At 41.4% G+C, this 24,339-nt stretch overlaps 6 protein-coding genes across 10 annotated transcripts; 4 read left to right on the forward strand and 2 right to left on the reverse strand.

The window, feature by feature from the left end:
* The first annotated feature begins 210 nt into the window (after positions 1 to 210).
* Positions 211 to 915, forward strand: LOC135123215 (uncharacterized). Its single transcript, XM_064047710.1, has 3 exons — positions 211 to 305; positions 354 to 488; positions 537 to 915. The coding sequence occupies exons 1-3, from the start codon at positions 246 to 248 to the stop codon at positions 783 to 785; spliced, it is 444 nt and encodes a 147-aa protein (XP_063903780.1). The 5' UTR covers positions 211 to 245; the 3' UTR covers positions 786 to 915.
* Positions 916 to 2,607: 1,692 nt separating this feature from the next.
* On the forward strand, positions 2,608 to 6,527 carry LOC135123198 (uncharacterized). 3 transcript variants are annotated; one of them, XM_064047694.1, is made up of 7 exons: positions 4,056 to 4,171; positions 4,217 to 4,369; positions 4,415 to 5,183; positions 5,231 to 5,422; positions 5,468 to 5,923; positions 5,971 to 6,135; positions 6,183 to 6,527. In XM_064047694.1, exons 5-7 carry the CDS (start codon positions 5,861 to 5,863, stop codon positions 6,468 to 6,470), a joined length of 516 nt encoding a protein of 171 aa, XP_063903764.1. In that variant the 5' UTR covers positions 4,056 to 4,171; positions 4,217 to 4,369; positions 4,415 to 5,183; positions 5,231 to 5,422; positions 5,468 to 5,860; the 3' UTR covers positions 6,471 to 6,527. The 3 variants fall into 3 exon arrangements, with proteins under 3 accessions (XP_063903773.1, XP_063903764.1, XP_063903769.1); XM_064047699.1 differs by having other exon boundaries at positions 5,468 to 5,849; XM_064047703.1 differs by lacking the exons at positions 4,056 to 4,171; positions 4,217 to 4,369; positions 4,415 to 5,183; positions 5,231 to 5,422; positions 5,468 to 5,923 and adding exons at positions 2,608 to 2,916; positions 2,970 to 3,165.
* Positions 6,528 to 6,677: 150 nt separating this feature from the next.
* Positions 6,678 to 7,848, forward strand: LOC135132748 (uncharacterized). The gene is made up of 5 exons (XM_064060944.1): positions 6,678 to 6,704; positions 6,812 to 7,021; positions 7,067 to 7,336; positions 7,384 to 7,507; positions 7,555 to 7,848. The coding sequence occupies exons 1-5, from the start codon at positions 6,678 to 6,680 to the stop codon at positions 7,719 to 7,721; spliced, it is 798 nt and encodes a 265-aa protein (XP_063917014.1). The 3' UTR covers positions 7,722 to 7,848.
* Positions 7,849 to 17,888: 10,040 nt separating this feature from the next.
* Positions 17,889 to 19,299, reverse strand: LOC135123285 (LIRP-like). Of its 2 annotated transcripts, none has more exons than XM_064047810.1 (2): positions 18,882 to 19,299; positions 17,889 to 18,479 (listed from the first exon to the last, which is right to left on the reverse strand). In XM_064047810.1, the coding sequence occupies exon 2, from the start codon at positions 18,477 to 18,479 to the stop codon at positions 18,102 to 18,104; it is 378 nt and encodes a 125-aa protein (XP_063903880.1). In that variant the 5' UTR covers positions 18,882 to 19,299; the 3' UTR covers positions 17,889 to 18,101. The 2 variants fall into 2 exon arrangements, with proteins under 2 accessions (XP_063903880.1, XP_063903871.1); XM_064047801.1 differs by lacking the exon at positions 18,882 to 19,299 and adding an exon at positions 18,634 to 18,842.
* A 653-nt stretch (positions 19,300 to 19,952) lies between these two features.
* LOC135123296 (uncharacterized) lies at positions 19,953 to 21,426 on the reverse strand. Of its 2 annotated transcripts, none has more exons than XM_064047831.1 (4): positions 21,303 to 21,426; positions 21,136 to 21,255; positions 20,932 to 21,061; positions 19,953 to 20,881 (listed from the first exon to the last, which is right to left on the reverse strand). In XM_064047831.1, the coding sequence occupies exons 1-4, from the start codon at positions 21,369 to 21,371 to the stop codon at positions 20,751 to 20,753; spliced, it is 450 nt and encodes a 149-aa protein (XP_063903901.1). In that variant the 5' UTR covers positions 21,372 to 21,426; the 3' UTR covers positions 19,953 to 20,750. The 2 variants fall into 2 exon arrangements, with proteins under 2 accessions (XP_063903901.1, XP_063903893.1); XM_064047823.1 differs by having other exon boundaries at positions 21,109 to 21,255; positions 21,303 to 21,421.
* Positions 21,427 to 21,776: 350 nt separating this feature from the next.
* LOC135123269 (uncharacterized) lies at positions 21,777 to 24,329 on the forward strand. Its single transcript, XM_064047781.1, has 6 exons — positions 21,777 to 22,115; positions 22,163 to 22,437; positions 22,484 to 23,475; positions 23,522 to 23,834; positions 23,877 to 24,098; positions 24,145 to 24,329. The coding sequence occupies exons 1-6, from the start codon at positions 22,001 to 22,003 to the stop codon at positions 24,292 to 24,294; spliced, it is 2,067 nt and encodes a 688-aa protein (XP_063903851.1). The 5' UTR covers positions 21,777 to 22,000; the 3' UTR covers positions 24,295 to 24,329.
* The last annotated feature ends 10 nt before the right edge of the window (positions 24,330 to 24,339 follow it).

Here is a 24,339-nt window from a genome sequence, read left to right on the forward strand (position 1 = left end):
GTAATCTAGTGTTATCATGAAATATGTAATAACTATGATGACCTCTGCTTCGCCTCGTCAAAACATTATTTCTGACGTTTTTTCTTCGCCTGTTGGGAAATTTCAGCGTGTATTTCCTGCTAATAACTGTCCTCCTCCTCTACATTTCTCCATAACTAGTTCTCGTTAAAAACAACAGCGCGACGTTTATAAAAGTCTTATCCACGCAGAAAACCCTCAGTAACGCTTGATCTTAAGTTGACACAATGGCGCGAAACGACTGCTGTCTTCATTTCTGGGTCGGCTTGATGGCCTTCCTCCAAATCGTAAGTAACTTAAACATCTGAGTGCATCCATTTACCATGTTATTTAAGACCGCCGGAGTGTTCAGAATAATCCTAGGATTTATGCTTATCGGAAATGTGGATTCCGAGACGCTGTGTATTTTCTTCTTGTTTGCCGTGGTGTCCTTGGTTAGCGGCTCGTTACTGGCACACGGTGCCCACAAGGTAAAAGTAGCTCATTTGTTAGTTTTCGTTTAACGATTTGTGTTTTAGAAAAAACCCAAGCTAGTTTTCGCCCACATCGTCATAACTGTCATTTGTATGGTTTTGAGTGTAATCGGTTTGCTGATTATAGTCTTTTTCGTGGATGGGTACACGGGGGATAGTCTTGCTATATTGGCTGGGGCTTATGTGGTTGTTCTTTTCATCCTCGTTGGTTTGGAGTGTGCCGTGTACAACTTTTATACAAATCTGAAGAGTGAACTTCAAGATGAGGACACCCAAATGACTTATAAAGTGTGACGAAGAAAATTAACACTCGTGTGAAGCGAGTGTCTGCTGTTTTTATTACGTAACTAGTCTGTATATATCGTTATTTTTTTACTTTTGTTACGTTGAATAGGCGAATAAAATCGGCGTGGCTTAAACTCAACTCGAATTTACTTTACAAAACAATCCCGGCGTGACTCTATTTAAACCCATACTTCGACGATCAAGGTCTTTCTCGAATTGGGTATTCGCCACTTCCGCTTCCAGGCTTTCCTTTAGTGAACGCCGCCGATGAGTCATACTACATACGAGACGAAACCCATAAGCGTCGTACCGGGGCTGCGTATGGGTTAATTTCGTAACATTATTATACAGGGTGAGTATTATAATAATGGAACCCTGACGAAATTTTGAACAGCAAGGAGAGTACTTACGTTGATCCTAAAAACGTATGTGTTTATTTTGGAAACTAGCAATAACTAATAGATCTATGTTGTGCTGCATGTGTAAGAAAAGTGTTTTTATCGATCATTTCACGATCCACGCGCTTTCCAAACAAAAAACTCCTTAAGTAAACGGTTGCAAATATTTTCATGTTTCCATATTTTCCCAGAAGACGGAATTAAAAATAAACGGACGATTTTATCGATGTAAATACACCAGAATGTAATAACAACTCTGCCGCTAAGTGTAAAAATTGGTTGTTTCTGCACGATCTCCCAGACTTAGTTTTACTCGATCACTCCTCCAAAAAACATGCGTTCTCTCTAGTCGTACTAAGAAAATTTCCAACCACTAAAATGTGGAAGAACAACAAATACCTCAACTATTTGTGCATCGGGGTCGTCATTTTCTCCCAGATCGTAAGTAATTCAACCGAACTACATAATTCAAACCTACCCCGTGTTCAAGATTAGTGGATTCCTGCAACAAGTTAATTTACTACCTCACCTGAACAAGGAACACGAACACTTGAACAACTTGCATAAAAGCACGCTTCATCTGTGCGTGCTTTTAAATCTGACGGGGATACTCAGCGGTTTTTCGCTACTTTTTGCAGTGATTTTGGTAAGACGAACCTTTTTTGACGAACGACTCAAAATCGATTTTTTTCAGCGACAAACAAAGCTCGTCTTGTGTCACATCACCATGAACGCTGTGTGTGCGGTGGTGGTTCTACTTTACTTCGTAGTGGTAGTGTGCCTTAAAAAATTGGTAATCGATTTAGTGTTTGATAGTTTGTTAATTACTACAGCCGTCTATGTCTTTGTTTGTTTTTTGGAGTACTCGGTTTATTTGTACTATAAGGAGATGTTAAGAGAGAGAGAGAAAGAGGACGATGTGACGGAGTTGGTGACGAATGAGTGTGTAAGTTAATATGGGGTCCATTTTAACATAAGGCAGAAAGTTGTCGTTTTTCTAACTGTATTTGTGTTAACTGTTGGAAGAAGTACAATAAAATTTAATTTGTGTTTAATTTTTTTATGTTACTAAATTATTAGACATCTGAAATGTAAAAAAATGTCAGTTGATAGCGTTTCTACACATACTCCTCTTATGACTCATCGTGTTTTTGCATTAATTAATTTATGAATGAAATTTCTTGTTTCTTATCAAGGCTTGGTTGGCGTACTTTCCAGCGAGCGCCTGGGAATCGCCAGATCCGATCACGAACTTCCTCCACTTTTGTTGCACAACATTTCACTCGCTGCGGTAATAACGTGTAATCTTACCGGTTTTAATTTAAGATGTTGGTATTCTCTGCAACATTGTTGAAACAGGACGAAGATTGAATTTCTCGACTTCTTGGTATTTTAACGTGGAAATCCCCAATTGGAGGACGTTTGAAGAAACAAAACTGGGGTTTGATAGCAAAATAAACAAATATCAGCAGATACGTTTTTAACTTCTTCATAATTTATAAATAGAGCAAAGTCTGACTGACGAAAAGTTCGCACCGTGAACATCTTGAACTCCACAATGTGCGTAGATCCCACGTGAACCATTATGAATTCCACCGAAAACCCTCCCACGCGTCTCACGTAAACAACTTCATACCCGACGAAGAAAAATATACACTTTCGGCCAGAATTCGCTCCGCGAAATGGGAAAAAACAACTGCTGCATCCATTTTTGTGTCGGTGTTGTGATTTTCTTGCAAATCGTAAGTTCCCGAAACACCCAACTGACCACCCGAAACACCTCTTTTAATTTAAGGTTGGCGGAGTGCATCTGTTCATTCTAACACTAGTGTACGTCGCAAAAATGAAAGCATACCAAGTAGCGTCGATCTTCATAAGTAGCAAAGTGTGCATCGCTAGTGGCGTTTTTCTCCTAATCGGCGTCACAAAAGTGAGACCTACTTCACTTGAAACTCCCTACTTAACTCTGATGTGTTTCAGCGCAAACTAAGGTTCGTTAACGTTCATATCGCCATTACGGTTGTGTTTATGGTTACGGGGTACATGGGGTTCACGTTTAGACTCTACATGGTGACGATGGACCCGTACACCGCGATTGTGGTGTTCTCGATTTTCGCGGGAGCGTACATTTTCATGGGTGTGATGGAATATACTGTGTATTTGTACTATAAAAACTTGAAGAGAGAATTAGAAAGTGTGTCTAACGTTTGAACTAACCTTTTTTAATTTTCTGTGTGTGCAAACTAAACTAGGTGTAGGTTATTTTGGGGTTCACCCACATTCACGAGACGACGCTTGTAAACACAGTGTGACAGAACGCATCATTATATAACGTGTTTTGTAACATACTTAAGCCACATTTTGACACAGCCTGCATACTAATTAAATCCTCTGAAAACACTTTAATTGAATCTACACTTTCTTTACAAATTTAAATGACTTAAGTAATTTGACTTAGAAAAATAGAGACGAATGTAGAGGGAAAACCGAACTCCAGTTGGGTCACTGTTAAGTGTGGTACGAGCCGACCCAAGGTTACACAAGCCCCGGCTCCTTCTGAAGTGCCGGTACTTACGTGTCAGGTTTTTACAGTCACCTTCATTCGGCGGTGTCTGGACACTCAAGCCGATGTAACCTAAAACTAGAGATGCGCGATATTTCACTACCGGTGATTATTTCACCGTGATCTGTTTGTCACTGTTGGTAACCCTGACGTGATTTTCCGTTCCTCCGCGAGAGAATATAGAAACCGTTCCCGCCATCACCGTCCAAATCACGGTGACAAGAAAGAATCGTGAATAGTCGCGGTTAACGCCGGCGCCGTGATCACTACTTTCGTCGCTCGCCGCTACTTGATAGATCACCCTGACAAAATCACTGTTTAAAGTGATACTGCATAAAATTGAAACTTTGTGCCAAATGTTACCCGAAGACAAGATGTCGAAAAGCAGTTGCTGCATCCAGTGTTCCGTCGGCTCCATGATTTTTCTTCAAATAGTAAGTGTTTTCTGTGTTTACACTTTCCAAATTTGTTGTTTTTAGCTAGTCGGATTCATACTTTTGTTGACGACGTTCAGTCGTCACTCGCAGACTGATAGTTATCACAAGAACCTACGACTGATGACGTATTGTCTGCTTGTTTCGGGGATAATACTGGTTGTTAGTAGTGTGTTGTTGCTTTCTGGAGTTATATGGGTAAGTCGCCGAACAATCTATTCACTGTTATAGGGGTTGTTGCAGCGTCAACCCAAATGCTTTCTGGCGCACTTGGCGATCGACGTCGTTATAATAATCTTGGTTGTAATATTTATTGGAATCGCGACTTATAACAACGGTGGAGATCCAGAAGTCGTACTGTCCATGGGTTTCGCCCTCGCAATTCCAGTAGCGGTAATGTGCGCTCTGGATTATGGTGTGTACTGCTTTTATAAGAGAGTGGTTGCCGATAAACGACAACAACAACAGAATATGTATGAATTATGTAGCACTGATATTAATAGTTAATAAAGACTGTAGATTATTCAGGACGCGTTGCCCGCTTAGCCACAAAACCCAATATAATCAAAATCCTTTGTTCTAAAGGTGTGACGAAATCTTCACCTTGCACATGAATGAATTTAAAGGTGAAAGCAAAAATAAAGCGTCCGTCTTCTAACCTAACTGAAGACAGAGAAATAAAATTAAAATGACACAATACAAATTCTGGTGAAGTTCAGATGGAGTCAAGGCCAACGTGGTTGCAGCAGTTTTTAACGTACGACGACACTGAAGTGGTTATCAGTTAGCCAAAAACTTAACACCTTAAAAATTTAACCGGAAATTTAACTTAATTGTGCTTTGTGTAGTTTTAATAAACCCAGTGTTGTGCACACTAACAAATTAACCTAAAATTTGGTAAAAATAAAACATTTATCGCATTGTTATCAACTCTTGCAAAATTAGTAAAGCAATGTCGAAAAATAATTGCTGCACTCAAAGTTGTGTGAGTTTTTTGATTTTCTTTGAAATGGTAAGTGTTTTACACCCTCCGTATCCATTTTAAACCCTCGTTTTCAGCTTTTGGCATTTCTGATTCTGTACGTGTTCTTACGTGCTCGTGCGAACTACACCGATTGTAGGTACCCATATAGGGATGACTTCATTCAATCAGATGAAGACTCAGAAGGGCCGGAACTACGAATCACTTTCGTAGCTGCATTCCTCTTGCTCACAGTTAGTAGTTTGTTGCTACTTTTTGGCGTGATAGGGGTAAGTCGAACTAAAACCCTCACACTTTAACAAAATTAATTTCAGAGGCACCCGAAACCAATTGTGGCCCATTTAGTTCTAGACGCTCTTGTAATAATACTAATTATGATTTTCTTGATCATGTCCGCGTTATTCTTAGTGGTGGTACCATTAGGTTTAATGTGTGGCCTAAATTTTGGCGTGCTCGTCTACTACAGAGGAATGGTTGCTGAGAACCGACAACCACAAGCAAATACATACGAACTTTGTAACACACCGGCGGTCATTTAATAAAATCCAAAACATTGATGTTTGTTTCTGTTCAAAACACTCTTTCAAACTTCCTATATTGAGGGCGAATGACCGAACAAAGAGACAGGAAAAACTGGAGTAGTCGACTTTAGCGTCAGAATGTCTGCCGCCTTGTAGCTAGCAACATGTTAAGTTAGTAAGTGCAGAATGTCGGAAACTATTTTTAATTCTTCACGTTTGTGTGCTTTTATGATGGCTTTCGTCTCCCCTGTAAGTACGCAATCACTGGTGAATTTAACGTAGTTGTTGTATTTCAGATCGCTGGAGCTCTTATGCTCATGGTGTCACTGATCAAGCTTGCGTTGTTTTTAAGCCCCAAAACCGACACCGGTCCGATGGATATTAATTCTTTAATTATTTGCAGCACAGTCGGCATTATACTTATCAGTAGTGGGTTTATCCTGTTGCTAGGACTGATCAAGGTAATTTGATTTAACATCGTTGTTTAGATTTTGTAATTGTGTTTAAGGAGAAACCCAAGTTAGTTTTTGTACATCTAGTGTTGAGCACCCCAAGTCTGGTCTACTTGATGTGCGAAGTCGTGTTCATCGGATTTTTGGAGAAACATTTCAAGTTTTTTGTAATTGTATTCAGTGCTTTACTGTTGTGCGACCAGTTGTGTGTTTTAGTTTTTTTTCTATTAGTTGTGAGAAAAGACAGGACTGAGAGTATCGAGAATCTTATTATATACTACGAAGTAGGGTGCTTTAGCAATAGTGTATCCAGAGGTAGTTCTCTTGATAGCGTAAGTCTTTAGTCCCCAGGGATCAATGTAATAATGTAAATATTTTTAATAAAAATTACAAAAACCCAACTAGTTTCTTATTCCAATGGTTGCAGAAATCGTAACGATCTCTGTTCCATAAGAACCGACTATAAACGAATACAGGCTGTTCCAGATGTCGAAGACCATTTTTATACTTTCATGAAAACTTATTCTGTCGTAGTCCGAACGCCTGAAATTATGTCACCTGAAAATTATAGTCATGAAGTCTGTTTTAGGAAGTCAATTTTCGAATTGAAACCGCTGAAACTAAAAACCTGCTGGTTAATATTTTTCTAAATTTTCTACTCACCCCTCCAAAATCAATACCCTAGCTGCCAGAAAGAGACACCCACATCCAGCAAACAAATCTTCCAGGGCGCCAAGAAGTCTGGCGTCTCTCGCCGTCGATAAACCCTCTCAGTTTGGCCGTCACCCATGTTTCAACACCACCTAACGCACCCGAACTTCGAAAAATGACGCGACACTTCTGCCTGTGTTTAAGTTTGAAGACCGGTGCCATCATCATGTCCTTCCTCAACCTAGTGAGTACGTCTTCAGCCCCGAAAAAAAACTAACCCTTTTTCTAGCTCGAAGGCAGCGTGGAAATCGTGGTTTCGCTGATCGAGTTATCCTCCGACATGGAAAGCAAGGAGGCACTGCACCGACTAGGGGAGCACGCTGACGCCTTGGACGCCGTCTGCAACGTCACCCATTTCTGCAACGGGACCGCGATCCGAAACACCGGGCAGAGCAGGCACTTGGGAATGGAAGGGACCATCACGATGTTCAGCGTGTGTCTAATCGTGGGGTTGTTGTCGCTGTTTAACGGGGTGTTGCTGCTGATTGGGTTGATGCAAGTGGGTGAGTACGGGTGCAGGTGGCTGACACTGAGAGTTGGTTTCAGGCGAAAGAGAAATACGTCCTGTGGTATGTGCTACTGGGGTCTGTTGTGGTTTTGATCGTGACGATTTTCTCCGGGATTTACATGTTCGAGCACGGGGCCATATTGCTGCTCTTCGTGCTGTCACGTAAAGTTGGTGAGTTGTGTGGGTTTTTGCTAATGAGACGGTTTTAGTGTTCATGTGCTACGGGCAGCTAGCTATGTACCATTTTTACGAAGAATTGGCTGAGTACAACACCGTCAAATCAGGGGTGATTGAGATTTCGTACAACGGAGATGCCAGAAGCTATGCTAATTCGGTGGTGCCTACGGACGACAAAGTCGACAGTACTGCTCTTTAAACTTGAAAATTTTACCGTTCCGTGACAATAAAAGCATACAAAGTCATTCAATCCTTGAGTAATTGTATTATTTCAACAAACAATGGTGCTTCATCGATTCACTGTATTGTAGTCTTCGCCATGTTTAAAACACGTCGTTTCGTTGAAAACTCCACAATAACAACAAGTTTCGCTTGTGTGTCAATCACCACAACTTTCCTATTTGGTTTGTGGGACATCGTTGGCAAAACTAAAACTTTGTACAGGGTGATTCCAACAACAAGTGCAGCGATGGATATAACGGCCGACTTTCTAGCAGCCACTGTGTTAATCCTCAACACTGGATCCACCCTCATCCTCCATCACGACAAGGTTAAAAAAAATCACAACTCGTTCGAAAAAATCGACAATTTTCTTCAAATCGCCAAAACTCGGAACGACGACTCAAAATTTGTCAAAGTCTGTGTACACTGTGCTGCTTTTTTGACTTTCGCCGTAGACATATACTCCAGGAAGGGTGCTTACGGATGGGACAACTACAAGTACAACCTCGCCGCCTTGTTTCACTTGTACCGACTGCAACTTTTCGTGTTACGAATTTATAACCTGACTGCTAAAATTAGCGAACGGTTCGAACTGTTGCACCAAAAAATCGACAAAATCGTGAAAAGTGGTGACAAAGATTTGGCGATTCCGAGGCTACTAACGTGTATGAAAGTCCACTACGTTTTGAGTAAAATAATGAAGAATATTAGCAGTCTCTACGGATGCCAGTTCGTCCTGGTGCAAAAAATGCTCGCGCTGTATATAGTTGCGTCCATCTATTTTTTCTATTTGGTGTCGCACAAAGGTATACTGCTTCACATAAACGAAGCTTTCTGCTATGTTCTATGGGTGACAATTTTTTTTATGATTTGTGGCTTCTTGTTGGTGTTTTCTTGTGATAGAGCGAACAATCGAGCGACGGCTGTGGCTAAATCGTGCCAGGATATCATCAGGATGTCTTCTGTGGACCCCAGATTGAAAAAGTTGTTGAAACAATTTGTGCGTCAGATAAGGATCGTCAATCCGAAGATCTGTTACCCTGACGAAGGCCGTGTCAGTCGCAAAACGTTCATAAGAATGACTGGAAATATTATCAACTATTTAATAATTGTGTTCCAGTTTGATAATTGAATTGAAATAAACTGTATTGTTGAAAACTAGTTTTTATCTTGGAAAAGTAAGCAACTCAGAATACAGCGGTATTTAACGTGTCACCTATACCTCAAACGCTGCAAACGTCTGCAACTTTTCCCCAATTTCATCAAAATTATCCTATTAACCAATTGTTGTTGCACTTAGATGATAAAATCCTACAAGTTTGCACAACAAATCAGCGATTACTGATTCGTAAATAGGAAGCAAAAGTGTAAACAAGTTAATCGAGTACATTTAAATAATGAAAATCAATATAAGTTATTTGGAAATTGTTTGTTCAATTGATTCAACAAAAACGGGCCACTTTAAGCGTACTTTTTTCAGAATGGCGGAATCGCTTTACAGAAAAATTTGTATAATAACTTGCGCTATGGTAACTATAGCGTTCTACTTGTGGCATCTCGTCGGAAAAATAATTTATATATACGTTTCTACGCCGTCTGCAGTTGCCGTTTTAGACGCGTTAGCGTCTTGTCTGGTTGCAGCAATTTGTGTTATAAACCCTTTGTCGAGATTCCTCTTCAACAAGGAAAAATTTTGCACACTTCGACGGGTCTTGAAAAAAATCGACAACTTTCTAGCAGTGGGTAAAAACGACTGCAAAATTAAAACCACTAGAACCAAAATCGTGGTTCAGAGTTTCCTTGTATTATCTTGCGCTGGCGATATGTACACCAAAATCAGAAACATCGGCTACGACAGTTATAAATACAACTTCGTGAATATATTTTTTTTGCAGTGGTTGTCATTCTTTGTTTTGTGGTTCTTCGACTTTAGTAAAACCGTTAGCAATCGACTGGTTCTCCTCAATAAAAAAATCGAGAAATTGGTTACCGTTGAAGACCATGAAAGTTTTAGACAAACTTTCAACTGCATGAAGTGCCACTTTGCCTTGTGCGAGATTTTCGAAAGTCTAGGCGAAATCTGCGGCTGGCAAATTTTGATGCTACAGAAGATGTGCGCTCTATACATGGTCGAAACGATTTTCTACTGCTACACTTATTTCCAACACGGGGGGATGTGTCACATTTCGGACATAATATGCAACATTTTGTGGACCGTAACATTTTTGGTAGTACCAATTTTGGCAAAAAATCGCTTTTGTTTGAACGATTTTTCCAGATTTACGCCGCTTTGGTTTTGTTTGCGTGCGACAAAATCAACCGAGAAGCAAATTCCACGCTTCTGCTGTGTCAGAACGTGATACGGAGCACCAAAGATAAAACCCTGATGAGGAAACTTGTGAAACACTTCGCTAGACAAATCGGGATGGTCAATTCGCAGTTTCGTTGCCCTTCGGAGCTGGTTTTGGACAAAAAGACGTTCCTCAAAATCCTCACCTACGTGATCAACTATTTAATCATAGTGTTCCAGTTCGACACCTAACATGGCCGAATCCTTCGTCAATTCTGCGTTTCAAAACTTCGCTTATTTGTAAATAGCTGATAACTCACCAAAAATTAATGATGTTGTTTTCTGGTGGATAGTAAAAGTGATTACGTCAATCGAAAATTCGTTTTTTAAATATTTTTTACAATGATTACCTTATATTCAGCGTGAGCTGATCTGACTGACATTCTTCAGTCGCTATCAACACAAACAAATTAATTTATTGCAGTTTTAGCACATTCTCTTGATTTATTAGACGTAATTCCGAGAGTTCATGTCAAAATAATGCGTTTTGTCATTAAATTTGGCAATCTCTATTTTCGGTACGAATTCCAAATGTCGTCGCCCACATTTACGTGTTATCTGGCTCGATAAAGAGCTACTTTAAGACATCTCAGAGCGAATTAAGCGCTTTTTTTCATTTCTTGATGCAAAACAAAAATATCACAAGACAGGGTTCGTCGTAACCCAATGTTTCGAAACAATAAATACGCCGAATTTTAAAAATTGATATTAGATAATTTTTTGGCACGACGTCATCAACGTTCCGGAGGGGAAAGCGAACCAACTTTTAGTGTTCCACTTGGTTTCTACCACAGTACAATTTTTTTCATTAAGACTTGCATTAGTCACGCGATCTTTGGATTTAGATCACTTATCTAAATTAACGAGCTTCCAGGAACCCAAGCCACAAACAAAAAGCTTTGTTTGTTTTAAAAATGTTTGTAACATGATAGTGTTAAAACTCTTCGACTGGTTCGTCCTCGGCGTCCATCAAATTCTAGCCCTTCCACTAGCCGTGACCTACCCCGACTCGCGTAACCCCCACCACAAATACTACGCCCTCATACTAATCGTCTCCATCGTCTATTTAACCCTATGGCAACTCTCCGGCAAGTCCGAAAAATTCTACGCCTCTTCGCGAGCCACCATCGTCGTCCTCGACGCCTCCGCCGCCGTCCTCATCGCCGTCTTCGCCGTCTACGACACCATCAGCCGCACCTTCGTCAACGACAACCGCATCCGCATCTTCTTCGCCAAGTTGCGCAAAATCGACAAATTTTTAAACATCCCCCATGTCCCCAACTACTTCATGAAAGGCGTCGCCATCCACAGACGCGCCCTCCTCGGTATCCACTTCATCTTCCTCGCCACCGTCTCCTACGACGTCTACTCCAACCCCCACTTCGCCAAGTACAACTCCCCCAACTTCGTCCTCAAGTACCAAATCATGTGGTTCATCGTGCACCTGCACATGGTCGCCACCGCACTCCGCACCCGTTTCGGCCTCATCAACCGCAAGTTCCTCGCCCTCATCAGGAACCCGAGTCCTGAAGTGCAGGCGGTCGGTTGCATGAAGTACCACTTCATGCTGTGCGACGTCATCACCAACATTAACAAAACGTATAGTTTTCAGATTCTGATAATCGACAAGATTATTGCGGTGAACGTGGTCAAAACGAGCTATTTGTGTTTGCTGTCGGTCACTGACGACCAAGCGAAGTTTAGTATCGCCGCATTCGTGACCAATTTTCTTTGGAGTGTGGACTTTATGGTGAGTATGTGAGTGTCGGGGACACTGGTTTTGGAGTGGTTTTAGCTCGGGGCGGCTTTGATTTGCTTCTCGTTGGGGAAGGCGAACGAACAGGCGGAGTTCCCGGTGGTGATGTGCCAGAATTTGTACAAGGAGTTTCGAGGGGATGAGGAAAGGAGGGAGATTTTGATGCACTTTTCGAGGCAAGTGGTGGCCACCAAGAGGGAATTCTGTGCGCTGGGGTTTCTTCCCGTGAATTATGGGTTGTTTGTTAAGATGTTGACGAGTATATTTGATTACATTATCATAGTTATGCAGTTTGAAGAGTGATGTGTAAAGATTTTTGTAACTGGTGGACGAAACATTGATAAGGAATATGCTGCTGCTGAAATGTTTATCATGTTGTTGTTTCAAATTAAACTGAACTTGTTTATGTTGCACTGAAGACTAAGTAAATTAGGTAACTTTGGTACTTTCGTAAGCGGTAGACCTGAGCGGTAGGAATGTTCCGTAAATAAAAAAATTAAAGTAATTGTGCAAACAAGACGTGTCATGAAAACGCATTTGTTTGTAATATGTTACCTCCCAACCGTATCTAATGAAATTTTAAACGTACAACAATAAAAATATTGAACGGTTGTAGAAAAATTTTCAGACACTCGTTAAAATGTATATCATCAAGTTAGTCGAATTTTTGCACAAAATTTTAGCGATTCCATACCTGAAGTCACCCGACAACCCTACAAGCACCTACCGAAAAGTGTACTGTTTTCTCTTGATGTTAGGTGTGATTTATTTGAGCATTTGGCAACTGAGTGGAAAATTCGGGGATGTTTACCCCATATTCAAACCTTCAATCGTCCTACTCGATATCATGGTTTGCATTCTAATAGCATTCTTCGACATATACGACAACACAGTTCGAATATTCCTCAACGAAAAACAGTTTTGCCGCTTCTACCAAAAGTTGAAACGAATCGACCAATTTTTGGGTCTATCAGCAACCAAGAGCTACTTCTTTAGCGGTATTGCTCAATACAAAACGAGTATTATCACAATGCATGCCATTGTTTTTGCCACATTCTGCAGCGACCTGTACTCTAATACCGCGGTCATGGGGTGGCACGTCCACAAATACAACATGGCGAATTTCGTCCTCAAGTACAAATTCACTTGGTTTGTAGTCCACTTGCACATGTCCGCAAACGCGATCCGGCAACGTTTCTGCCTTTTAAACGCCCGGTTTCACGACATCATCAGGTACCCAAAGTGCGAAACACACATACTCAACTACATGAAATGCCACGACATGTTGTGCGGATTGATCGAATTCGTCAACGACACCTACAGCTTCCAGATTTTAATCCTAGAAAAAATTATCGCTCTTCATGTAATTGAAACGACCTGTCTGTGTTTATGGTTCGCGTCCGAAAACTTCAACGCAGTCACGTTCTTGAACAACTTCGTCTGGAGTGTGGACTTTATGGTAAGTTTAGCGTAACAGAACTTGGAGTAAATCGCGCTTTTTAGATTTGTGGAGCTCTGATTTGTTTTTCGTTGGGAAAAGCCAGTGCGGCGGCCCAGCGGATGGTGGTTCTGTGTCAAAATGCCCACTGTAACACCAAGAATCCAGTAAAACGGAAAATTTTGATGCAATTTTCGAAGCAAGTGGTGTTGACCGAACCCGACTTTTGTTGCTTGGGGTTTGTTTCGGTCAACTATAGTTTGTTTTTAAAGTTGTTGACTTCTATTTGTAACTACATTGTCATTGTTTTGCAGTTCGATGAATAGTAGACTCGTTTGTGTTCTTGTTAAGCTATGTTTTTAATAAATAAAAAAGAGTTTTTGATGTCAGTGATAAAGCAAGAAACATTCGGGTCTTAACCGAGATCCTTGAACAACCCCTTCGAAAAAATTGTTTTAACCATGTGCCGTTCGACCTCATTACAACGTCGACAAGACATACAGCCTTCGGATTCTGATAATCGGCAAAATTATTGCTGTGGATGTGGTCGAAACGCGCTATTTGTGTTTACTGTTTGTTATTGACGACCGAGCAAAGTTTAGTCTCTCCCGACTTCGTCTAGAGTGTGGACGCATTTTTGTTTTCGTGCTTTCGAGATGATTTTCACTTTTTCTATTTTTTCACTTTGGGGGGAAATTTGTGTTGCCTAGAACAAGCACTTAGTGACGGCCTTGGAAGCTTGTAATTCTTGTAATTGTGATTAGGATGTTAGTATTGTAGCTATTAATAAAATTACTTATTTTTGTAATGACGGACGATTTTTAGATGACCTACATACGATAATGGAAGTGTTTTTCTAATAACACGTTATGTGATTCTGATCGTACGTACGCTATCTATCAGGATATTCGTGTTTACAATTTTAAAATATCGTTTGATTTGGCTAATTTTTGCGTTGATTTTCATGCAAACACTGATAAGGATTTCGCTGCTGTGAATACTTTATCAGTGTGTTGTCTGTGTTTTGTCGATTAGTTCCAGACGTGAAAGACACACGTTAAAACAATATCAATTTTTAAAATCGTAAAATAACAGGGTCAAGGCCGAAATAACGACAAAAATGGTGGATGCGCCGGGACATTCAATACCCAGTAGGTGCTCCAAAATTTCATTATTCCATGAAATTAAAACGCTAGTTACACGCTTCACGCTATTAATACACCTTGGAAATTGTACAGAAACAACAATTTACTAAATGAAATAGATCAACATTTCCACACAGTCTTTAATTTCCACGACAATGTGGCTGAAACTAATTTCACGTTTAGTAGTCACCGTGCACAAAATTTTTGCAATACCACTTGTAACCTCATCAACACAATCAAGCAACATTTTTCGAAAAATATACAGTTTTGTTTTTATAACAGGGGTTGTGTGCATGACCACATGGATTCTGAACGGTAAATTCAAGACCATTTACCCCACGTACAAATCCTCCATGATTTTACTCGACTCCGCCTCCGCTATCCTTCTAGCCTTCTTAGACATATACGACATCGCCATTCGCATCCTCCTCAACGAAAAAAAACACTGCTCTTTCATCGCCAAGCTCCAAAAAATCGACCAGTTCTTGGGTTTACCCCCGAACGACAACCACATCAAGGTCAGCATCTCCCAACACTCCACTAGCATGATCACCATGAACTTGATCATTTTTTCTACGATCGTCTACGACGCGTATACTAAAGACAGCGTCATGACCTGGCACCTCTACAAATACAACGTCGGGATTTTCTTCCTCAAGTACAAATTCATCTGGTTTGTCTTGCATTTGCACATCTCCGCGAGCGCGCTTCGACAACGTTTCTGTCTTTTGAACAGTCACTTCGAAGACGTCATCAGGAATCCGAAGTGCGTCACGAAGGTGATGAAGTGCATGAAGTGCCACAGCACACTTTGTGATTTGATCAAATTCGTCAACGACAACTATAGTTTCCAGATTTTAATCATAGATAAAATTATTGCTTTGCATGTGGTGGAAACGAGCTGTACGTCGTTATGGTTCATGTTTGAGGAGTTTAATCTACCTTTTTTTATTAACAACTTGGTGTGGACTATGGACTTCGTGGTAAGTTTGGAGCGGATTTGTTTTTTTTTTGAGATTGTTTTATAGATTTGTGGTGCTGCGATTTGTTTTTCGTTGGGGAAGGCGAGTGTGGCGGCACAACGTATGGTTATTCTGTGCCAGAATGCCTATTGCAACAGTGACGACGCAGCAACGAAGGAAATTTTGATGCAATTTTCCAAGCAGGTGGTACTAGCGGACCCCGATTTTTGCTGCTTGGGGTTTGTTTCGGTTAATTATAGCCTGTTTTTGAAAATGTTGGTTTATATATGTAACTACGTCGTGATTGTGTTGCAGTTCGACGAATATTAGAATAAGTCGTTCAAATAAAGCAGCTTCTAGTCGTGTTTTAACTCATTTAAAGTGAGGTTATGTTACACATAGCGCACAAATTTAATTTAATTGTTTTCGATAAACCGTGGTTTTTACCTTCATGATGAACTCCAATACGACCTGTTTTTTCAATATTTCGTGTTTTATGGCGTCATTACGATAAAAATAAACTTTACTTACCTTAAATCTGCAAAAGTGCCGGTGTTTGAATTTCGCAAAAATCGCGGAATTAACGTCAGTTTGGCTGCAACTACACATTTGCAGGCGTTCACACAACATTTTCGGGTTAATTTCGCCCAAAAAATACCACAAAAGTACCTACTTTTAATTAACACTTTCTTCGCTCCAACAACCTCTGCTACACCAAAATGGCTTCGCCAATAGGAAGCGACTATTTTTCAGCGTCACAAAATCTGGAGTCTGTTATTGGTACAGAGTGACAAAATTTAAACAATTTTTACGAATGGCTAATTTGTCAGCTTACACTCGGTGAAAAAGGCAGCCAGGTTTAAACTAAATAATACTTTCCAGATTTTTTTAACAAAAAGGGAGATAAAGTAATTGGCTTTAAAGTCTTTCTGGCTATCAATAAATGCTTTGTTGACGATTCGTCGAATAATTGGGTGCGCAAGAAGATTTTTTTAGTGCGTGGTTAGGCAACCCAACATACAACTAGAATTTCCAAAAACACCCAAAGAACTGATGAATGTGTTCTTAAATTGGATTTTGCAGACAATAGCTTACTTGGGGCGCGAGATATAATAGGAAATTGTTGGAAGGACAAACGAGAAAGTGCTGATAAGTGTTTTTGTTAAAAATAACAGCGAAATTGTCAGGTTAGGTCAGGTCAAGTCAGGTCTTTACAAGTGGGTCTGTGGAGATTAATTCTAATTTTAAAATATTCCACTGGAAAGGAAGATCACTTTGGTGAACTGATCCTTCTAGGAAATTCTTTTTCTACGGATGTCTAGAAGACCAGATGAAGCAAAAGATAGAGAACATTTTAGAGGAACAGATGAGTCTGAAAATAAATCATTGAACACAGATTCAATCTTTTAATCTTTAATTAGGTTCTTCTTCTTCAAGTGATGCATTTTAAAATTGGTTGTTTTCGTTGTTGGAAGCCAGCGTAGGAAGCGTACTTTCTCTCGTCGAGCGAAGCCTCCCTGAGCAGTTAAGTGACCTCTCTCAAGCGTTACGTAACCAGGGCCAGAAGCATCTCGTGTCAATATTAATAACCTCAAGCGAGTCCAGAAGATTGGATAAATACAGGAATTTACCGTCATTAAAATGGCAATGGATCAATCAACCCAATAAAAAAGGAGCAGACTCACGTTATAGATCGCGCAAAAATCGCCGAAATAATTCTCTCCCATTAGATAGATGCAATTCAAATCAGCGGTAATCTATTTTAAGAAGTGCAATTGAAGGAATTTAGTGCACGCCCACGTGCCGCCCGCATTAAGAAAATTGATCATTGGCGCCATTATAAATCACGTTAGGGCCACGTGGGCATTTTCGACGGCCACCTGAAAATTGGAAGAGCGAATGCAAGCAACAACCTATTTATCGACAAGAACCGAAATGTGCGCAGATAAAGCAATTATTTATAGCTATTGTAATAATAAGCTGTCTGGCGCTATGGCTGGCCATTTTTTCTCTTTCTATAAATAACGCAAATGTTGAGAAAACAATGACCCTGTGTGCTCATTATAAGTGTTTATAATGTTGTGGTATGCGAAAGTAGGTACACAGGCCTTATCTAGGTACATCGGGGGTAAACAGAGGCCGATGTACCGAGCGTTTCGGAAAAAATGGGACCAAACTTTGACCACGAATTCTGACATTTTCACCTCTTCCGCGTTTATTTTTCTGGCGTTTTTTTCCACGCGGATGTCCATAATCGCCGGCTATAAATAGGAAATTCAAAATATGCTAATCTCGAGATGCTACAGTCAAATAACGACCAGTAAAAATGTCTTTAATTTGATAACAGCTATCAGCTACAAATATTTACTAGTTTTTTCTAAATGCCATGAACTGTACCTACTCCGATAACCTTAGGTATTTTCGATATTGTAGGGATAACACTGTAACAATGTTGACCACACGTGTCCGTTCCGTGTCAATTGAAACCCCCTCTTAGAAAAATTCGAATAATTTATTACACGCTCTGGCTAGGACTAAATGCAACAATAACGTATCACAATGTCACTAAATAAATACCGCGACGATTTCCCGATACACATGGTGCGTTCCTAATTCTTAAGTGCACTGAAGCGGACGAAGCGGACCTAAACCTAATTTTATCACAAACTAAATCACATTTTCATCACAAGGTCACTTAAGGCAGTTCTATCGCTTCCTGTTGCTGCCGCAGTACGACGACAGTTCCTTGTACGAACACGGTTTCTCACAGCACTCGTTGAACACGCCCCGGCGCCTCCGAGGCCGGAAGTTGGTGATGAGGGACGACGCGATGGCCCTGTTACGGAAGGGAAAGTCCTGGCCGCGCTGGGACTCGACCGCGCGACCCCGATTCTCAATATCGCTTTTCTTGTTAAGGGTGTTGTAGTTGCCCTTGCACACTGCGGATAGCGTCTGCGACAAGTTCTTCCCGCAGTAGATTTTCTTCGAGTCTGAATTATTTAAGGTTGACATTTCGTCCGTCTTCACGCTGTGTATGGTTGCCAATACCGTCGTCACCACCATAAAGACATACTGGAGATCCATCTGCAAAAACGCAAGAGTCAGCGTCACGTAAATGCATCCATTACTCCGCATGCATCTGCTTATAAACAATGAAGCTGTTCAACTTGGTCAACGACGATAATTTGGTTGTTATTTTTTATTAGATTACCGAGCCGAGATGGACTCAAGTACCTACATGGAGAAAGTGCCAATGAAGGCAATCACTTGTTGTACGCGAGGGAAAGCGGACCGGCGATACCAACCAAACCGGAAAAGACTCGTCTAAATTTAGTACCACCTTTACAAACCCCGAAACCATCTGGCAAAGTTATTTCGATAAAAAGTCATTGCAATGGTACGTGAAAAATTTAGATCCTCGAGGTTCGGTACCACTTCGCGAACTATCCGAATTCTAAACGCTTCTAGCTCGTTTGGCCTCGTTACCTTGATGTTTTCCCCGAAACTCCTACATTCGTCCAGATGCTGGCTTCAACGAGCGTTCGCCACCTTATCACAGACATCACAAAGTTCAGACATCACTGTATCAACACCCGTTTACTACTGCAACAACCGACTGGCCGGAGGCTGGGAGATGGACACACTTATAAAATACATGTCACATGTATGGAGGTCGGCGACGTTCGATCGAATGCTGATCACTCGATGTTTCTTCATATTTGAAGATGACTCAACGCGTTTCGGCTATTAGATAGATTGACTTTTTGACTTGGCGGCACGTGTCCGGGCGGATTTGATTTCATCACAGTGGCGGATTGTCTTGAGCGGACTTTGGCCGGGGCGTGGGAGGCAGAGGAGTTCGTTTATTGCTAATTATTGGGCGCAAGGATTTTACCATCTGGTACTACCGAGACACCAAAGCGGATTTTGGGGATCCTGCAGGACAAGAAAAAATTAAAATTTCACTGTAGTCGTATCCCAAGAGGAAATCAGAGTTCTTTCGTGTAATGGTTCAAAAGTACCCTTTCAATTTTTAGGGACTAATTCTAGGAACGGGTTAACTGACAATTATTACATAATCACCCATAAACTTTGACCACAGGATTGCAGAAAATTAATGAGTTTACTTATTATTCTTTAATTTTACTAGAAGTAAAGTCTATTATGATAACTGGTTTTGTTTGCACTCTTGTAAACAAACGTCCAATTAGTACATCGACGTACCAAGATTCAGTACTCAACAACAAAGTCGCTTGCTCATTAGCGACACCTCCTCTCTTCTCTTAGGTACCAATATTAAATTATGAAGAAACTGCGGTACCATAAAGCTTCAACGTAAGTCTCTTTCTTTTTTGACTTTTTTTTTTGCGTTATCACCCGTTCCTAATCACGTGAACAAAGAATTTGCACAACCTTTGCGAAGTTCAAACTTTCCATCCATCTTTTTTTTTGGACTCATCTCCCCGCGATAACGCAATTACGAAACAATTTTATCACCCGAATAAATTCTTTCGCCCCCCCTACTTAACATCTATGAACACTAGACTCACAAACATCTATTTTTAAAAAACCATTTTATTTATAAACACAAACATAACTCATCTACGAAAACATGAACAAAACAAACCGAGAAAATAAGTCTTGAGCGTATCACAGAGCAAAAAATCCGATACAAGATCTCTTCCTTGGTCGTGCCCCTCAATTAGTGAATCTGAACCCGCGGCAAGTTCAATCACCAGCTATCGCCGTAGTACCGGCAAAGTGCAAGTACTGCCGAAACTATTTTAGACAAAACCAAAGTACGCGGGTTCGTTCAGGGTCAAGGAGAGCAAAATAGAGCGATAATTAGCGTAAACATCACTGACCTCTGTGTTTGCACGACACGGACCCTTTTTAGTACCCCGCTGAGACGGTACTGCTCAGACGGTGCGTTTAGCCCGAAATTGGAGGCAGAGTTCAAGGACGAGAGACACTCGTGTCACGCATGGAGCAAGGACGCCGAAATCGCCGGCAGTACCGCACACCTTTCCCGGACGGGTCGTCGTCAGGAAGTGTTGACAGCAATTATCGCAACGTGACACTTATCTGTGGTGATGCAACTTATAATGAGAACAGTTTGGATAAAAATGTATCGAAAAAAAAATTCAAAACACCGAGATAAAGCTTTAACTCGCGGGTATAAATAGAACGTGCAACGTTCTGGTTCAACTGCAATTTTTTTCAACGTAATTTGCGCATTTTTCTTATCGGGAGGAACGTGCAGGGTTTCGGCGATAATCCGGGGGACTTCCGGGACGAGTGGTGCCAGGTCTCACCACGTTATCTCAAGTGGATCCAGGTGGGAGCGACAAGTGGCTACAGGATCTCGTTGTTGATGCTTTTAAGCGTGGAGGAGTACCTGTAGCCGCGGAAGGGGGAGTACCTGAGTGTGTTCTTCAAAGATAGGTAGTTTTTGAAGACGATGTACCACGAGGACCAGAAGAAAACTGGAAAGCTTTGGTTAGTAAGATGGAATTGGGGGTCGGGGAGGTGGTACCGATGAAGACGAAGTTTATGATGCTTTGGATGCAGTCTCCGGTTGCTACGTAGAGGGTGCCGTAGGCGGTGGCCATGCAGAAGATGGGGGCGGTGAAGCACAACCACGGAAGGAGGCAGACGTGTTGGTGCTGGAAGGAAAACAGTGAAATAGCGAAGATGGGTGGAAGGTACTTACTCTGCACGCCCCCACGAACAAACTCACTATTATTCCCAGCTGTAACATGTTTATTAGAACTATGTAAGTCAGTTGGTTGAACTGAATCACTTCTTCTAAAACGTACAAATCTAGTGCGATTTCGTATATTCGAAACAGTAAAAAAAGCTACAAACAAATTTAAAAAATGGGAAAAATTTAAATGTGGTACTTACTAAGTGAAATATGCCTATGAGGATCGTAGGATATTTTAAATCTATTTGAAAACAGAGTTTCACATACATGATGATAGCAAAGTATGTAATGGATTTTCAGGAGGCACTCTACCGTTATCTATAACCAGAATCATCGATCTTTCTTTTATCTTATCGTTGTATTATATATAAATGTGGAGTAACTAACATAATTTTTCAAGGCTTGTTAAAACAGATGATATCACCTGATGATTTTGGAGAAATATTAAGTCGTACTGGTTCAAATTTTTTAACTTTAAAAATTATCTACTTTTACGACGCTATTTGCATGGATATGGGTTAATACACACTAAATTTTATATGTAGAAATCTATTTATGTACACATAATATTTCAAACAGGTGATATGAAACGATCTTATCACTGACTGGACCTATACACCTTATTTATTTATCTAAGTAAGTACCTTGACTAACAGGTGTGTCATAACATTAGTTTAAAAGTAAATATGTGCTGATTCACAATTTCTCTAAACTAGAATAGCTACATCATTTTACACCTAATTCATACCGAGCAAATTTCCGTGTTTTGTTGAGTCAAAACTTCATCATACATCAACAACCTCTCAAAAACGTTCTTGTCTAAAATGACAGACAAAACGCGTGTCAATTAAATTTTCCGAATTTCAACTTTCAAAGCTGGTTTCCAAAATTGTTAAAAATGGCAGCGGCACTTGCAGCCGCAGCCTTTGGCAAGAAAGAAGAAGTGTACGGTTTCCAAACCTTGTACCGAGAGTTGGGGTACTACATATCCCGGCTAGAACAATATGAGAGAGGTACCATCATACGAATTTTACTTTTTCGTTAACTAACCCTTTCCAAGCACTTAAGTTCTTCGACCAAGCCATCACAAAGACCCCTCATGACCGCAGAGCCTTGATGGGCCGGGCTTGGGCTAGATCAAAAGCATGCAAGTACGAAGGCGCCCTCAACGACATCAGAACGGCTCTAGAGTTAGACCCCGACGATTTGGTCATGCTGGCGCACAAAGCCCTTAATACCTACCTGAACTGCGAGTTTGAAGACGGCTTAGTACAAAACACCAGACTCATTCCGAAGAGGAAAAAACCGGATTATTTTCAAATGGGTGCTATGCATGTGAGTCCTCGACATGATTAACCCTCTCTAGACTTACTCTCCACAGTGTGCAGACGCCATCGAAAACTGTCTAGGAGAAAGAGCGGGACGACCTCTCCGTGACCACTACCTCATCATTCGCAAACTAGCATGGAAGAAGAATTTCGAAGAACAGAAACGCTTCCAACCCAAATCCAGATACAAGAAGAAGAAAAAGAAGAAAGTTATCCTCCCGGAAAAATTTAACGCTAAAGGCGACCCTATCGTACCTTTACGATCCGTGAAGAACATCCAGTCGCTGACGTCTAATTTCTACCAATCCACCACCAACCACACTGACCCCGGATACGAAACCCAAAGCATCGTCGACAGCATCTACTCGCAAAAATCCGAGCACAACATCGAACCCCCGAAGATCAAATTCCCCTACAGGCCGCTGCAGCGCTACACCAGCAACATCCAGAACTACATGGCGGAGAAGTACCTCGACACTCTTTACAGAGACAAACTCTTTTTGAAGAACCTCCCCAACGAGCCCGGGATAGCCTGTCCCAACGAAGCCGGTACCGAAAAAATCCTGCTTCTGGCGAAAACCGGCTACAAAACTGTTAAATACAAGCAAGAGTTGCTACGAGCTCGCAGACCTTTCTACTTCATCAAGTACCAGGAGGCTACATCTTCCGGTGCTTTGAAGGAGCGACAACAAGAACAGATGAATAAGTTGCGCGAAGCGGCGAAGAAAGACGCCGAAGCCATCGTGACGAAGATGAAAGAAGCGCTCCAGGAGAGGAGTTGGCGAACGGTGCTGGAATTAGGCGAGAAACTGAAGACTTACTGCGAGCTTAAGTCGAAGAAGGTTTTGCCCGATAGAGAGAACTACCTCGAGGTGTTGTACGACACGGTGTGTCAAGCGCACTACGACCTCAAGAGGATCAACGAGAATCAGCTGGAGTGGGACCAGGAGAAGAGGATTTATAAGATGCTGGGGCTCCATTTGAGTCGAGAGCCGTCGACGGACTCCGTCATTCAACAATTCAAAGGAGTATTCATCGACTGGAAGTACGTAGGTGCGATTTGTAGTAACCCGACTCACTATTTCGTTTAGGAAACAAGTGAATATTTACGGAGACCGTCTACGTAGAGCTACCAGTCCCCAGGAGATGTGTTGGTTGTACCATGAGCTGAGTAGGTTCCACACTGAGTTGAAGCAGTACGAACTGGGACGAGTTTACGCCAGAAAGTGCATGAACGAAGCCAAGCGCATCGGAAACAACAAGTGGGTCATCAATTCGTTGCTTCTGGTCATGAGGATCAACATCGCTCAGCATAGTAAGAACGACGCAAAGTCGGATGCTAGCGAAGCTTTGGAATTAGCGCAAACCATGGGAGACAAGCAGTTAATTACTTTCTTGAACAAGGTACGACTTTCTTTGGTACGATTTTTTCTGATAGGGTTTTAGTGTCGGCAAGTGATCGACAAGGTTGCCTTCGACGAGAAACTGGGACCGAAGGTGTTGATGCAGCGTGAACAGAAGATTGTGGAGATGATGGCTGGTGATAAGATGAAGGACGAAGCGGCGCATCTGTTCAGGATGATGTCTGCGATGCCGGCGGCTAGGAGGATGTCGGTTATGCCGGGGATTAGGATCACGGACGACGACGACGGCGAGAAGAAGGCGATGGTAAGTGGGGGCTTGAGTGGTGAGGTGGTACCTATAGTGGTTCCAGGCGGCAAGAAAACAGTCGATCATGCCTGGAGCGCAGAAGCCGGTTGAATTCGACATGCCTAAGACCACAACGAAAGGAAAGAAGGCTGCGGTGAAAGACTCGAAAGGAGTGGGCTTTGTCGAACTCATTAAGTACCACATTGATGATTAGAATTGTCGTTTGAATAAAGGTTGTGACTTAAAAGAGCTACAGTTT

This window comes from Zophobas morio, unplaced genomic scaffold (assembly GCF_036711695.1).
Source record: "Zophobas morio isolate AGI-343-1 ecotype UQ-CSIRO unplaced genomic scaffold, CSIRO_AGI_Zmor_V1 ptg000002l, whole genome shotgun sequence".
In the NCBI taxonomy this organism is placed as follows: Eukaryota; Metazoa; Arthropoda; class Insecta; order Coleoptera; family Tenebrionidae; genus Zophobas; species Zophobas morio.